This window comes from Rhopalosiphum maidis, chromosome 2 (genome assembly GCF_003676215.2).
Source record: "Rhopalosiphum maidis isolate BTI-1 chromosome 2, ASM367621v3, whole genome shotgun sequence".
In the NCBI taxonomy this organism is placed as follows: Eukaryota; Metazoa; Arthropoda; class Insecta; order Hemiptera; family Aphididae; genus Rhopalosiphum; species Rhopalosiphum maidis.
The window spans coordinates 50,667,507-50,682,564 of NC_040878.1; the positions used below are offsets into that span (position 1 = coordinate 50,667,507).

A 15,058-nucleotide genomic window follows, 5' to 3' on the forward strand; every position below is an offset into this window, starting at 1 on the left:
ATAAATTCAAAAACTCATTTTAGTTAATCATTATACAATAATAATAAAGACACTAGTATTAGACAAATAAATTATTGTGTAATTAATTACACTACCTTCGATATTTCAGTCCCGTTATATATATATAAAAAAATATGGACGAAACATGTATTAAATTTATTTTTGTTTTCGACTGCAGACCATAATTTATAAATTTCATTTTTAATGTCATCTATAAAAATTATTAATTACCTATTATACTACTAAAAAAATGACGATGTTACTCAATTCAATATATCAAAACTATTTTCTTTTTCTAATATTTATTTCTGACTTCATGACGTAAACGAAATCACGCAATTCAAATTGTATTGAATAAATATTATTCAATGATTAACACAATAAGTTTTGTAACGACTAATAATATTAATCTTAACATTTCACTGTGATCTTGTTGTATATTAATCAATTATTATTTTAACAATATCACGGTTGGGAACAAAATCATTGATAACCTAACAATATATTAATCTTTTGTGAATGACACTAAAATGTACCAAATTACTATCATCATAAGAAATTTAATTTAATTTAATATTAATAAAATTACAGTCATCTTCAAAAAAACTTAAAGTTTTCAACTTTTGTATTTAATAGCATACATGCTTCAGTATCATTATATTATTTTAATTTCTCATTTTATAATATTTTGTGTTGATTTTATTTTTGTTGTGATATTCTAGATTACATTTATTGTTTTAATCCAATAAGAATTAATCTATGCCATTATAATATTATGCATCTTTATTAGTTTTATTGAGTACTTATAATGATTAATATACAAATTATACATATATATATCTTCGTCTCGCTTTATTTGTTTCCATTAATTATTTTTTTTGTATGTTTTTGGTAAAATCATTTGTACAAAAATATATATCTTTAATATTTTATTTTTTATTATTTTTTTTTTTTGATTTGCTAATATTACTGTTTGAATATTAAAGACACTTTCTACTATCGTCAAATATTGTCTTTAAGGTATTTGTAGTTAACGCGAATACAGTATGAATCAATTGTAACTGTATAATAATAATTACTTAATTTATGTAAAATATAAATTCCTTATACAACAATTAATTATTATAAACATATATCATAGGTTATAAAATAAGTATTTTTATAATACGAGAATTGCGTTGTACTTAAAAGTAACATAATGTTTATATTATTCATATACTAATATAATATTAGATTATTCTGTTGTTTTTTTCTTTGATTTGTGTATATATTTTCGACAATTTAAAAAATATATTACTCATATTTAATATACAGTAGTTTTATTACAGCTTGTAAAAACAAATATTGTGAATAATATATCATTCAAACTACATTTGTATGTCATATTACATATTTCCAAGTGACATGTTTTAATTATTAGTTTTACATATATTTTTGTACTATGCTACGAAATATAATTAAATAAATGTCGACAAGAACACAAAATGCAAGGAAAATAATTAAACAGAATAAAACCTATAAAATGGTATAAAAAATAAATGTTACAATAGTTTTTATGAAAGAAAACATTATGAACAAATCTATATCATTTTAAAATAAATAATTGCACCTTTTTTTTGATCTTATAGATATTATCAAAGAAATATAAAAAATAATAGCGTCGTACTCGTAATATTATCGTACTCCTAATACCTACTAGTATATCATTTATGTAAAAAGTTCGTATGTTTATTAAATATTGAATAACTAATGCATAAGTATTATTTAAGTATTAACAGTACACACTGCAGATAAAGTATTCACACTATCAGCTGTGTTCTATAAAAACAATAATTTATCATTTTTAACCTAAATATTTACACAGAGGAATTAATAGACATTGCCATTTGTAAATAAATAGTGATTTTTTTGTATTTTTACGTTTTGCTATGTTTCAACATGTTATTTAATAGTGACCATGCCATTGAACTACTTGTTCACGACAACTTATCCCATCGATGATATTTTTCAAATACATATTATTATATAATCATTAGTGGTATACCTAGATTAAGTTAATTTTTATATCTACATACACACTACACAGCTGCAGTTATTATTTAGTAACAAACTTACAGCCTGTTTAATTTTTTATATTTTGTACGTGTTTTATATTTAACTATAGGTAAATTTATAACACATGTGTTTTAGATTTAAAGAAATTCACAGAGAATGTATAAAAAGAAGTAGAAAAAAATAAAAATTGATTATTATTTATTCCGCCGAATCGTATCAAATTCTGATTAGTTAATAAACACTGATTATTTTAATACAATATGGATTATTATAGACTATAGTAAGATTATAACTCATAAATAATTATAATGTAGTATAGTCGGTATAGATGCATTGTATATCAGTATAATAATATGTGATGTATAGATTAGTAGTTTTCATGGATAACACAAGTAAATTTTGTACCATAATATTTTGGTTAATTTTAAGTAGCAATTGTTTAGATAGAACAATAACAATCTATCTATTAAAATATGTTGTTCACGTTCAATGTTAAAATTTCTAAAATTGTACGTATGCCATATACTCATATTTATATGTAAGTATATATATATTTATACTAAGTTATTTATACAACACGTAGTTTTTTCGGTCTCTTGTTTTCAAAACAAGGAAAAGAATTTATAATGAATAATAAATAATAATATTAGGCATAATATTATTTCTCCGCGTCATTAAGTACGCGTGTTGTATCAGTATTAATGACTATATAATATTATATTTTTTATTTCGTTATCATTGTATATTATGATATAAAATTATGATTATCTACATAATATGACGCTTTCTATGAAATATGAATGTGTTAATTGTATACCTATATACCTATTTATATTTGATATATCTAAAGTCTGTATAATAAACCATGTCCATTGTTTAAGTCAATACATCTAATAATCTTTTGAATTTGATATTTGGTTTCTTATGAATTGTAGTACTACATAGTAATGAATTATATAGTATTGTACATTTTAAAAGACACACGCTGAGAACATTCAATATGCACACGATTATTGTTAAGCCGTCTTACATCATCTTGAACCCAAATGAAATGCAATTAGTAAATTTTACGTAAAAATATCTACGTAAATTATTTATCCAATGTATAATTATATAATTAATTGTAATAATTTATCATCGTAAATATTTTAAAAGATTTGGACGAGTAAAGAATATTTGTAATTTTTAAATGCCTGAGATAGAAATATTTATCTATTCTATCAATTTTGAATTTTAAATAAGCCAACATAGTAATTTACTTATAACTTATTTATCATTCACTATTTTTAAGAAAGTAACCTATACTTCTATAGTAATCTTTATACGTTTTCACTATTTACAAGTATATAACGGTTATTTAAGTCGTGATAGAAAATTAAAGCATTGATTAAAAAAAAATATATATTTTAATTATCAATTGACATGAATTATCTTAAAAAAAACTACATGTTATATTATATTAAATTTTAATTAGTATTCAAAAAGTAACTTATTTTACTTAGTTATTATTATTATGAGATATTTTTCAAAACAATTATAATACTGCCCTATATATAGTTTATAGAATACATTCAGTATATATAACATTATCATTTAATATATCAATTTAATTTTTACACAAACTTCTGAAATGTTTCTTTTTATTACTGAAAAAAATTTACTTATTAATGGAGTACTAAACATGTATATTATTTATAATTTGAATAAAATAATATTAAGAAAATGTTATGTACTTATCAACATTTTAAATAAGAAAATAAGTATAGTTTTAAATTTTTAAATATTTACATTTTAAGTTGTATACAAAATCAAGAAGCATTGTTTACTTGTGTACCTAAAGTGAAGTAAATAATTAATATCTCGTAGTTTTCATAGTGATAATTATTTATTATTTGTTAATACTGAGAGGGTTTATAACTGCGTCTAATAATTTTACTGCTGAATTTATTACGCATAAAGATTAATTATATTAATTTATAGACAATGTTTAAGCTTTATCTAATTTGATAAACGCAAATCTAAGAATTATACAAAACATTGAATTTAAATCATACACTTGATAATTAATAATAAACGTAAACATCATTAAGAAACTTGATATTAATTCATAGGTGTCTACAAAGACTTATGTTATTATAATAATTATTATACGAAGTTTTAAAAAAAATGATAAACGAGTGATAAATCGTAACGTTTATTATAATAATCAACTAGTATTCGTGATAACGCTATTTATCATAATAAATGTTTTCAAAATGGTTTTAAACTTAAATCTAGCTTCACTTCATAACTTTAATATAATACACACTTGTTGTACAAACTACGAATATAGAAATATTGACAAATTATATGCACTATGACCTGAAATCATAAATAGTACGTTTATAACATTACAAAGAATCAAGTTCTGATCTGACGGGATACTTCTGTAATTAATAACACAATATTTAATGTATTCTATTGCATCTTACAAAACATCGGTATCGTTTGTCTTGTATGCGGTAATAATATCGGTCAATAGTCGAGACTTCACGAGTACACAGCGCCAATTATATAATAACAAATACATGTAAAGAATGGCACCTAACCTAATCCACTTGATTTCATACATTTGTTAATCCGTTGATATAAAAAAAGATAATATATATAGGTATATTTATTTTGAATACGCATAAAATGTGTGCTATGCTCTTATAAAATTTCAAGTTGGTTAGAGACATTGTTATAATATTATGTATTCTTGTTTGCAAATTTAGTCCGTATTTTTAATATACATTTAAATACGAAAGAATTCGAATTCACATATTTGCACGATTAAATAATTTTATTTGTCGACATTTTTACGTACCAAAATCTACTGAATCAATTCACTGTAAGCAAAAAAATAACGATGTGTTAAAATGATAAATTCGATACCTATAGGTTAAATACAAGAAATTATATTGAAAGTAAAATCAACGCTTATGTTTTCTTTGTAAATTACATTTACCTGGGTATAAATCTATTAAAAAAAATTAAGAATAGATGGATAGACAGGATGAAAATTGCTGGTGTGAGTAAAGGTGTGAAATGAGGTATCGGTAAAGAGCTTTACGGTGGTAAGGCACTTAATTTTCTTAATTTAAAATTATTTATTAACTTTTATGAGTTTTTATATTTTTTTAATTATATATTATGAATAGAATTAAGAAATAAATTACTAAAGTTTTTCCTTGATATGTGATTATATGATTATATTAATCTTATATCATAATTTTGATCATCATGGAATTTTATTCAACTATATAATATTTGTAATTTTACTTAAATTTTCTGTTTAATTTATCCACATTTTTCATATAGTCATATAAATGGCCCATTTTTGTTATATTTTTCGATTTTGTTAGCTATTGTACCTATATAGTTGTTTATCAATAATATAGATAGTACATATTTTCTTGTGGTTTCATTTATTTTTAATAGTCTTGCATAAGTTGTCAAACAAAAATCTTAATTCATATTAAAATATGCTGTAATTTGTATTTGTTTATTTTTTTTTCATTTAAATATTCCTATTTTTTAAGCTAAAGAAAAAAATACTTTTACAATGACCCAAGTATTTTAATATTTTTTAAAGGCACATGGGACCTATGGGCTCTCATCCAAAATTTAGCATTGTAATTTATGTAATGTCAATAATATAATATAAAAATATACAATAATATAAATCTAGATAGCACGAATCTGTTTTAGATTAGTCTACTGATGTAATTAAAATTATGCAAACAATGCAACGTTGAGATAAGCACTTAATATCACTTAAACACATTTATATGATAAACTATAATACTAAAAAAAATGCATGTTTAATAAAACCTGAATATTTATTTACTTAAGTTTTAAAAAATGTTTGACAATTGGCAATTATTAGATACATGTTACTGTTACTAGTTACAAACTATTTTATTTAACGGCTATATAATTTATAATATTTTTAATTGCTTATTAAATTATTGATTTTTTACGTGACTATAGACTTTTAAGATTTATTTATAAGAAAATTATAACTTAAGTTGTTTTTTTCCTTTTTTTTCTTATATTTACTTAAATATTATAAAATTAAAACTGTTTTTTTTTAAATCTTAAAAAACTACAAATACGAATATAATAAAATTTACATTAATAAAGAGGACAGAATATTTACTGGTATGAACCTACCTAAATTTCCATTTTGGCTGCAATGTAGACAATAGTAAGATACCTGCATGCACCTACTTCACAAATTTTTTAATTACTAATAATTGTATAAAAGTAAATAGCTATTTATTTAATAGTATGGGAAAAATTAATGCTAGTTTTCCACGATCATTATTATATTATTTAAACGAATTATGTAAAAATTAATATATTTTGTATAATTTTAGAAGAATTTGAATCCAAGATAACTATGCTACTCATATTAATATACAATATAACTTCCTTGTTACTTTTTAGTCATAGCTATTTAAAAAGTTTAAATTATAATTACTTTTGACAAAGAATTATTTTACATTGTATTATTAAATTTATTCATTTATTAATTCATATACACACACATATTATATATTATATATATAAATCATTATACACATTTCAAACTATAAATTTTATTTACATTAATTATTTTAATCATTTAGTTAAAACCGTGAATACATTAACATAAACAGTTTGATAGTAAATATAATACATTTTGAGTATAACTAAAATATTCTTCTAATCTTAAATAACTTAACCAATAATTTAATTGACATCGAATTATATTATTATAATATTTTACTTCAATGTTATTGTAATAGATTCGGTGAAATTGCATGATATATAATAATATTATATTTAAAGCTATTAAACAACACAGTATGTACACATTGATTGAGAAACAATAACAATAATAATAAAAATATTTATAGTGTGAGATCATAATACATAAAAAAAATTAGGTACGCATATCAGATTAAAATGCAATTTTTCTTATCATCTATTTAATCGTCATTATTTTGTTGTTTAATTTCATAGGTATCCTAAATAGTGTATCAGATATATATATATATATATAGTATTCATTCATATGATGTTATTCATTCATTATGTTCCTTAAATCTGATAATACTACGCTTACGTGCGAGTCAAAATGATTTAAAAAATTAAAATGAATTGATTAGAACTATACAATGTATACGTTATTACAGCTATATACATAGGTAATACATAATATTAAATCGTGATTAAAAGTTGCTTCTACGTTGCTTACAAATCGAACACATATTTAAACAAATTTGCCTCGCTCTCAACGACTCATAATAACGATGAACTAACGCGCGTTCTAATAATGTGCTTAAGGTATACCTGGCCGGATTATTCTATAATTATTTTATAATATTATAAATGCGGATGGTGCGTATATAGACGTGTTGCAGTTACATCGTTATTGCGTATCACTGTCATTTCCGTTATAATTTGAGCCAGTTTTCCTTGATCATGTCGGACGCTTTCTCACCGATCATAAAAGCCATAGCATTGGTGTGCCCGGCTGGTATGACGGGCATGATGGAAGTGTCGACTACCCGGAGGCCTTTAACACCACGTACCCTGAGTTTCGAGTCTACTACGGCGTCCGGGTCGGTTTCCGGTCCCATCTTGCAGGTGCCCGATTGGTGGTGCAGGTTGGTAGACACCAGCCCGGTGGCGCACATCCAGTACGCATCCGACATGAACTGCTCGTGTTCGCAGCCAGGGAATGGTATTGGCAACAGTTTGGACCCGTATTTTTGGAACGCCGGTGTCTCGCTCACTGCGATAGCCTGTAAAAAGAATAATCAAGTTAATTAAACCATTATTGATGTCTTACGTTATGATGATATATTATATCAAAAAATATAAATAACGTATGTTTGACGAGTTAGTGGATAGCATTCATAGATACTATATAATGTATAATTATATGTATATGAATATAACATATTGTATTGTATTCGACTGTGATAAAAGAGCATAAAATGATTACCCCAATGCTACGCGTGAAATTATTAAGATACAATGAAACAAAAACTATATTTATATCAGAGTTATCTACAGTTCAACTCTAATCAATCTAGTCAATCGATAATCAGTTTACAATAAATTGTTATATATTTATTTATTTTTTTGATTATTATTAATTCTAAATAGTAGACTCAATAAAGCAATAATCATTATATAGTTTCAAAATTTGTGTTAATTGCGTATTTACTATATGTAATATAATTTAAAACTTAATAATTTATTTAGATGGAATCAAAAATATGTATAAAAATTATACTCACCTAACAAATATTTGTAAATTGATTAGATCAAAAATAATGTATAGGTAAAGTTTAAGCTATCAGTAAAAAAAAAAAAAATGAATGCATTGCTCTTGTAGGTAGCTGTTAATGTATTTCTTTTTTGCCCATAATCAAATACTTAACACATATGAAACAAGGTTAAAATATACATAATTGTATTATTCTATTGCACTGTCAAATAAAAAATGTATCACTCAAATATAATACATTGACGTCACTAAAAAATATAATAGAAAAAACACAAAAAAGATCTCCATTGATACTATTAAAATTAAATCCATATACTTATATATTTGTAATGTTATAAATACAAATAGGTTCATGTATTTAATTTTTAATTTTTAGTTGTTTATGTTTTATTAACGCTTACCTACTATCTTGTAGGCATAAATGTTGTTCAAGCATATCATTTATGTAACAAAATAACTTCCTTCTAGTTCTGTAATTACGAGTATTAAATGCATTAACTTTTTAGCTACGGTAAATGATGGTTATGATGTATAACTCATGTATAATATTATTGGACACACGCCATAACGGAAGTGTTACACTGAAATAAAGTAAAAGCGTTGCAGTGCGAAAAGATTGAAATCGTAATCCAAAAAAAATGTTTGTATAATAAAATAAATAAATAAGTGTTTTAAAAGTTACAGACGTTTATCATAATGCATTCATCTAAATAAAAGATATTACTTAATATTATATGAAATTATTGAACATTTAATAACAACAATCAATAAACTAAACGAAAAATTAATGATTAAATAATTACCTAGCAAAATATTGCGTTAGCAGTTTTGTTTGAAAAAGTAACGATTAGTAATTAGACTATTAATGTTAGTCATGTTATTGTGTTCATAATAATACTATATTATATAGTAATTAAACTATAAGCTGCAAATATAATTAAAACTATTAAATCGTGTTAAACATTATTTTTCGTTTAACACTGATACTGTTTAATCCTTATTTGTGGGCCATTCATGATGGTATTTTATTATGATTATGGAGCCATAGCAATATGATTTAAGACAATGTGTTTCACAGCATCAGCTCGCCGTATAATATACAACTATGAAATAATATTTAAATATTGGAAACATTTCGGCGATCGATATAGTTAAAATAGTAATAATACCTGGGGCTGACACACACATCTATTCATTTTCCCGCAGGTGAGGGACTACGAATGCCATAGGTGATAGTATATACTATAATAAATAGGTACGTCATACGTCATATCGATTGTTATTGATCTTGAAACTGTTAGAATAGTTCATAAACAGTTTACGTCATCAAATATATTTTACGATACTAGCGAAATATGTATGTTAACAGCGCGAATCTAAATAAATCAAAAAGAACTACATATTTTTAAACAAGTTATAAGTATTGTTATTACTTACATACCATTACAATATAATATCACATTACATTATTACTTTATTTTTCATTCTTGTGCTCAAATTTATCTAGCAATCGTTGAATTTTAAAAATTTTAAAAACTTATTATACGTATATTATTTTTGATTGCATTATCCAAAACAGAATATTACATTTTTAAAACGATTTGCGCGTCAAAAAAAAAAAAATATTATTTCTATAATATATCGACGGTAGTAAATTAAACGTGATTTTTTTTTTTTTAAATTAATAGTATAGTTCAAAGTTTACAGAATGTTAGTTGGACGTGTCACGAAAATATCGCTCAGCGTCGTAAGCACCTCACACAATACATTTCTATTAAACGACTTGCGGCCATTATGACGAATACAATTCGATCGCAATCGCGCTTATAATATTATTATTATTGTTATTAAAACAGTAAACGGAAAAAATAGACTTTTGTCTTGACAATAACGGTGTCTGTTACCGAGAAATTTAGCCCTTTCGAGGTGCGTACACCCTCCTGCGAGACTGTTATTATACTCGTAAGTAATACGAGTACATCAGACAACTTGCACTGCGTACGAACAGTCTAAAAGCGCGGACGGCACGAACCGCCTCTGCGAGACGCGCCCGACCGATCGATGTTTTTGTAGCGAGTATTTGTGTACGCCGAAGACCGCTTCTTGCTGACCAGATGAGCGCGAAACGGGTACAAGGCCGTCGGGTCGAGGCGTGGGTTTCGCACTCGTTCTCCGAGTGTGCCTCGGGCGCGTCAAGGTCCTCTGACCCGCGGGACCGCCGCGCGCCGTCTCGGGGGACGGGATGATAAATAAAATATGATATCGCCCGGGATATGGTGTATATTTTTTGTATTATGTTTTGCGTTACAACGTCTCTGATACCAGATCTCAAACGGACGAAATACGAAAAATAAATACGCCGCGACAGACGGCCGGTTAATAATAATAATAATAATAACAGTGGTAGTAATACATAATAACCGGTTACCGCGGCGCGAAGACGTTTCGTAACGCCACGCGGTGTAAACATTATATTATTGCCACTGCGAACGAGTTATTGTTGCTGTTGTTGTTGTTGTTGTTGTTGTTGTTGTCATCGTCGTAGTCGTTATTGAGGTGCATTGGCGGAGCTCCCTCGATTGCGCGATTGTCGAGCGGATGACTTGACGTGCGAGCGCGTTTTCAAAAATAGAGAAAACGGTCGCAAACGCGTAACACTATACAAATATTATAGGCACTGCTAATAATACAACGCGCCGCGGACGCGACTCATGCGGTGAGTCGAATAAAAAATAAGTCTTATCATGTACATCATATTATATGCATAATATATTATAGTGCTTACACGATACTTTCGTAAACCCACGACTGCGTGCGCTCACTTCGTATACGTCGTATATTAATATGCGATGTCGCATCAGAGTCCGGAAAATAATATTTGACGAGTCGTTTTAATGTTATTACGGAGTTATTAACCACTGACCATGTTATATAGTTATTTGGACGCCAAACAGCTTCCGACTGACGGCACGATAATGCCGGAACTGTTGGAATGGTATACTTACTCTGGTAATTATGTTTCGTATTTTGCTATTAAAATATTATGAAAAAACCAATTATGCGCTCGAAAGAGGGACAAAAACTGTGTCATACTATAAGTAAGCAATGTATTAAAAATCAAAAACGCTATTTTATTACTCAAGAATACTCACGATATTTAATGCACGGCTTATTATTAATGACCTTGATTGCCAAAATTATATTCTAGTGTATTCAATACCTATACATACTCTCGAATAGCGGAGAGTGTAAGCAACTCAAATAATTCGATTCATACCGACCGTGGCAAGTATTATACAATATAAATACATACGACTAAAAACGAGAGTATATAATATATTATAATATTCAGTATACTAGAAATACGAGTAATATTTACAGGGTAATAATATTTTTTTTAATATGCGAGTGGAATTTTGTATACACATATTTGTTACGTCAGAGTTTTTAAAGAATAAAGAATTGCCGTAGGCCATAAGTTAGGTGAGGTTAGAGCACACATAATATTATGATACTAATAAACTTCGTTGATATGCAAATAATATTATAAATTTATATTTGTAATAAACTCATACCAAATAAATAAATATAGCTACCAGTCAGCTGGTCACTTGCACAACCGAAATGCATATTATCTTTCTTCTGCAGGTACGTCCGAGGTAAAAATTTTACAAAAACATAACGATTTGAATCTGAAGTTTGTTTCGTTTGAAAACCCTTTTATCATAGTATTTAGGAATGTCTGGAAATGTGTTTAAAAGCTTAAAATAAAATCCTATCATAATTCCTATTTTAGTATGCGATACGAAAATAAAAACATCTATTGTACGAATTTAAAAAGAGTATGATACCAATGTGTGTTTATATGTGTATTTTCAGAAAATGAAATTGCTTACAACTTTCCCACCAAGAAATAATATAATTAATTAACGCAAAAAAAAAAATACGTAATACGAATTTTTATTTTATATTCAACGGTTATGAAATGTTTTGACATCAACAAGTAAGAGGGAAACAGTCAAATTGATCGGAAAATCGTAGTCTGACATATTACTTGGAAATTTGGTTAAAAAAAGGGTATAGTCCATTTTCGTAAATGGACTATACCCTTATAAAATAGTTACGTTTTTAATATTGCTAACTCTTTTACACCAAATGTGCTTCATAATGGAGTAATTTTAATTTAAAAATAACTATAATATTACAGGGGCGGCTTTAGTTCTTTGCCTAGAGGGGGGGGGAAATATTTTTTGGTATAAATATATTTAAACTATAATACAATTAGTCAGCAAGCGTTTATATAATATAGAAAAAAATAATGTACAATTTCGTTATCGGATGATAATTAGTTTGGATCAAAATATTATCACATAATAATCAATATTATACATAATTAAATCAATGAAAATATTTGACAAAACAAAGAGTAAGATGTCTTAGGGGGCATGGCCCCTATGCCCCCTAAAAGCCACCCCTGTAAAGTTATGGTTTATATAGGCAATGTACCAGTTACTCTATTATTGAGTATCGTCATAATTCGTTAAATTATTACGTACAAACTATGATCACGTGTATGGTTTTATCAAACTTTCATTAGGCACATATTTTCGTCCATTATTTTTTGTGTTTTCAATGGAAACAATGATTTTACTCACCACAATAGTAATAAAAGTAATTACCTGTTTTATGCCTTCAATAAGAGTTTCTCTATCCCGCTTGTCCGTCAGGTAGCCGGCGTAGAAAAGTGGCGCGTGGAACGGATTGGCCGATCTCAGCTTAACGCGTCCGCGACTTAGGGGCCGGAGCAGGATCGGTACCAAACCCCAAGCGTCGTGTTCACGGTACTTGCCGTAAACGTTGTCGTAGAAAGTATCGTTCATGCCGAGTAACCGGCGCAACGATCCCCCCGTGTCACCGGTCAGCGCCCCGGGACCGAACACCAGCTCCATGTCGGGTGCCACCGACCCGTTAGTCGCATGCCGCGTGGCCGTGAACGCCAGCGCCTCCGCGCCCCCCGGTATAGTGAAAGGGCCCTGGCCGCTAACGGCGTACTGGAGCAGGTACTTGGGGTTTCGGTACCGACTCTCGATGATGGTCACCGATTGGTTGACCAGGAACACCAATCCGGCCATGGACACGTGGTCCTGCAGGTTGTAGCCCACCTTGAGGTCCTTGACTAAGGGCACGCCGACCTCAGCCAGATGGTCGGCCGGCCCTATGCCGGACAACATCAGCACCTGCGGCGTGTTGAGCGCGCCGGCACTCAGTATCACCTCCTTGCGCGCGTGCACCACTATGGTCTGTCCGTTTTTCACGAACTTGACGCCAGTGGCGCGTTTGGTGTGCGGGTCCACTAGCACCTTGGTGACCAACGACCGCTTGGTGACGGTCAGGTTCGGCCTGTTCCGGATTGGCCGCAGGAATGCCTTGGACGCGCTACACCGGGTGCCGCGATCCATCGTGGCCAGCACGTACGAGAAGCCCAGCGGTCGCGGCCCGTTGTGGTCGGCCGGCACTTCGTAGCCCAGTTCGCGGCCGGCGCGCAGAAACACCGGACCCAGTTTGGTCTTCCACGTGGGCTCCTCCACCTTGAGGTATCCGCCGCGGCCGTGGTACGGCGACTCCGTCATGGGACTCTGCCTGACCTCCTCCGATTTCTTGAAGTACGGCAACACGTCGGCGTAACTCCATCCGTCGTTGCCCAGCCTTGCCCAGTTGTCGTAGTCGTCCGGCATTCCACGCGTGTACACCATGTAGTTGATGACGCTCGTGCCGCCCATCACTTTGCCCCGCGGCCACCGGCACTTGCGGTCCTCCATCGCGCCGCAAATGCCGTCCTGCGGTTCGGTGCGGTAGCCCCAGTCGAATCCCGTGCCGATCAGGTAGCTGACCAGCAACGGCACGTCCGTCATGGCGTTCTCCTCGCCGCCGGCCTCGATCAGCAGCACCGTCCAGCCGGCCACCTCGGTCAGCCGGTTGGCCACCACCGAGCCACCGGAACCGGCTCCCACCACCACGAAGTCGTACTGCCGCTTCACGAAACCCGTGTCCGGTACCGCGTCTACGGGTTCCGGTCCCAGCATCCGGTAGTACTCGACCACCGCCTGGAACACGGTGTACGCCATGCCGTGACCGGACCCGGTCAGCGACAGAGTCACCACGACCACGGCGAATACCACACTCGCGGCGTTCATCGTACTATATAGTGTATTTACACGAAAAACAATTAAACAAAAATGTTACGATGCGAGCTAAACCGCTGAGATCAACAGTCGTCGAGTTATTGATCGGTGGCAGTGCCGTTGTCGGTCGTTTTGGGTGCGAACGTGCCGCGGCGCGTCCGATTATTTTCCCTCTAAGTCTTTTGCAGCCACAATATAAATACCACTACCATCACTAATGCCGTTGTTGTACATTAAACTGCTGTTTAGCCTCTACTTATATGTATTATATTGAATTTCTCCTCCGCCCCTCCGCTACACGAACGAATTACGCGCTCCTTTCGCCAACATCACCTTCTCTAACGCACAGTGGTTAACGCCATGATAATAATATATTGTTGGTAATAGGTACCTATATGTTCGGTCAACAAGACGTCGTGTTGTTTTATGGATGATATAATATCATTGAATTCGAGTTTTGTGCACTGATGCATATGCTGTTACCAAGGTCGGTAAAAAAAAAAGCAAAATGGTC

The 15,058-nt window shown here is 30.4% G+C and overlaps 1 protein-coding gene across 1 annotated transcript; it reads right to left on the reverse strand.

Moving 5' to 3' along the window:
• Window positions 1–6,889: 6,889 nt before the first annotated feature.
• Window positions 6,890–14,798, reverse strand: LOC113553656 (glucose dehydrogenase [FAD, quinone]-like). Its single transcript, XM_026957105.1, has 2 exons — window positions 13,042–14,798; window positions 6,890–7,871 (listed from the first exon to the last, which is right to left on the reverse strand). The coding sequence occupies exons 1-2, from the start codon at window positions 14,554–14,556 to the stop codon at window positions 7,521–7,523; spliced, it is 1,866 nt and encodes a 621-aa protein (XP_026812906.1). The 5' UTR covers window positions 14,557–14,798; the 3' UTR covers window positions 6,890–7,520.
• Window positions 14,799–15,058: the final 260 nt, after the last annotated feature.

Excerpts from the sequence above, each read along its gene's own strand:
- LOC113553656 (XM_026957105.1), bottom strand. The coding sequence starts at position 14,556 with ATGAACGCCGCGAGTGTGGTATTCGCCGTGGTCGTGGTGACTCTGTCG. Across the intron at positions 7,872-13,041 it reads TTATTGAAGGCATAAAACAG|GCTATCGCAGTGAGCGAGAC; the intron begins GTAATTACTTTT and ends TTCTTTTTACAG.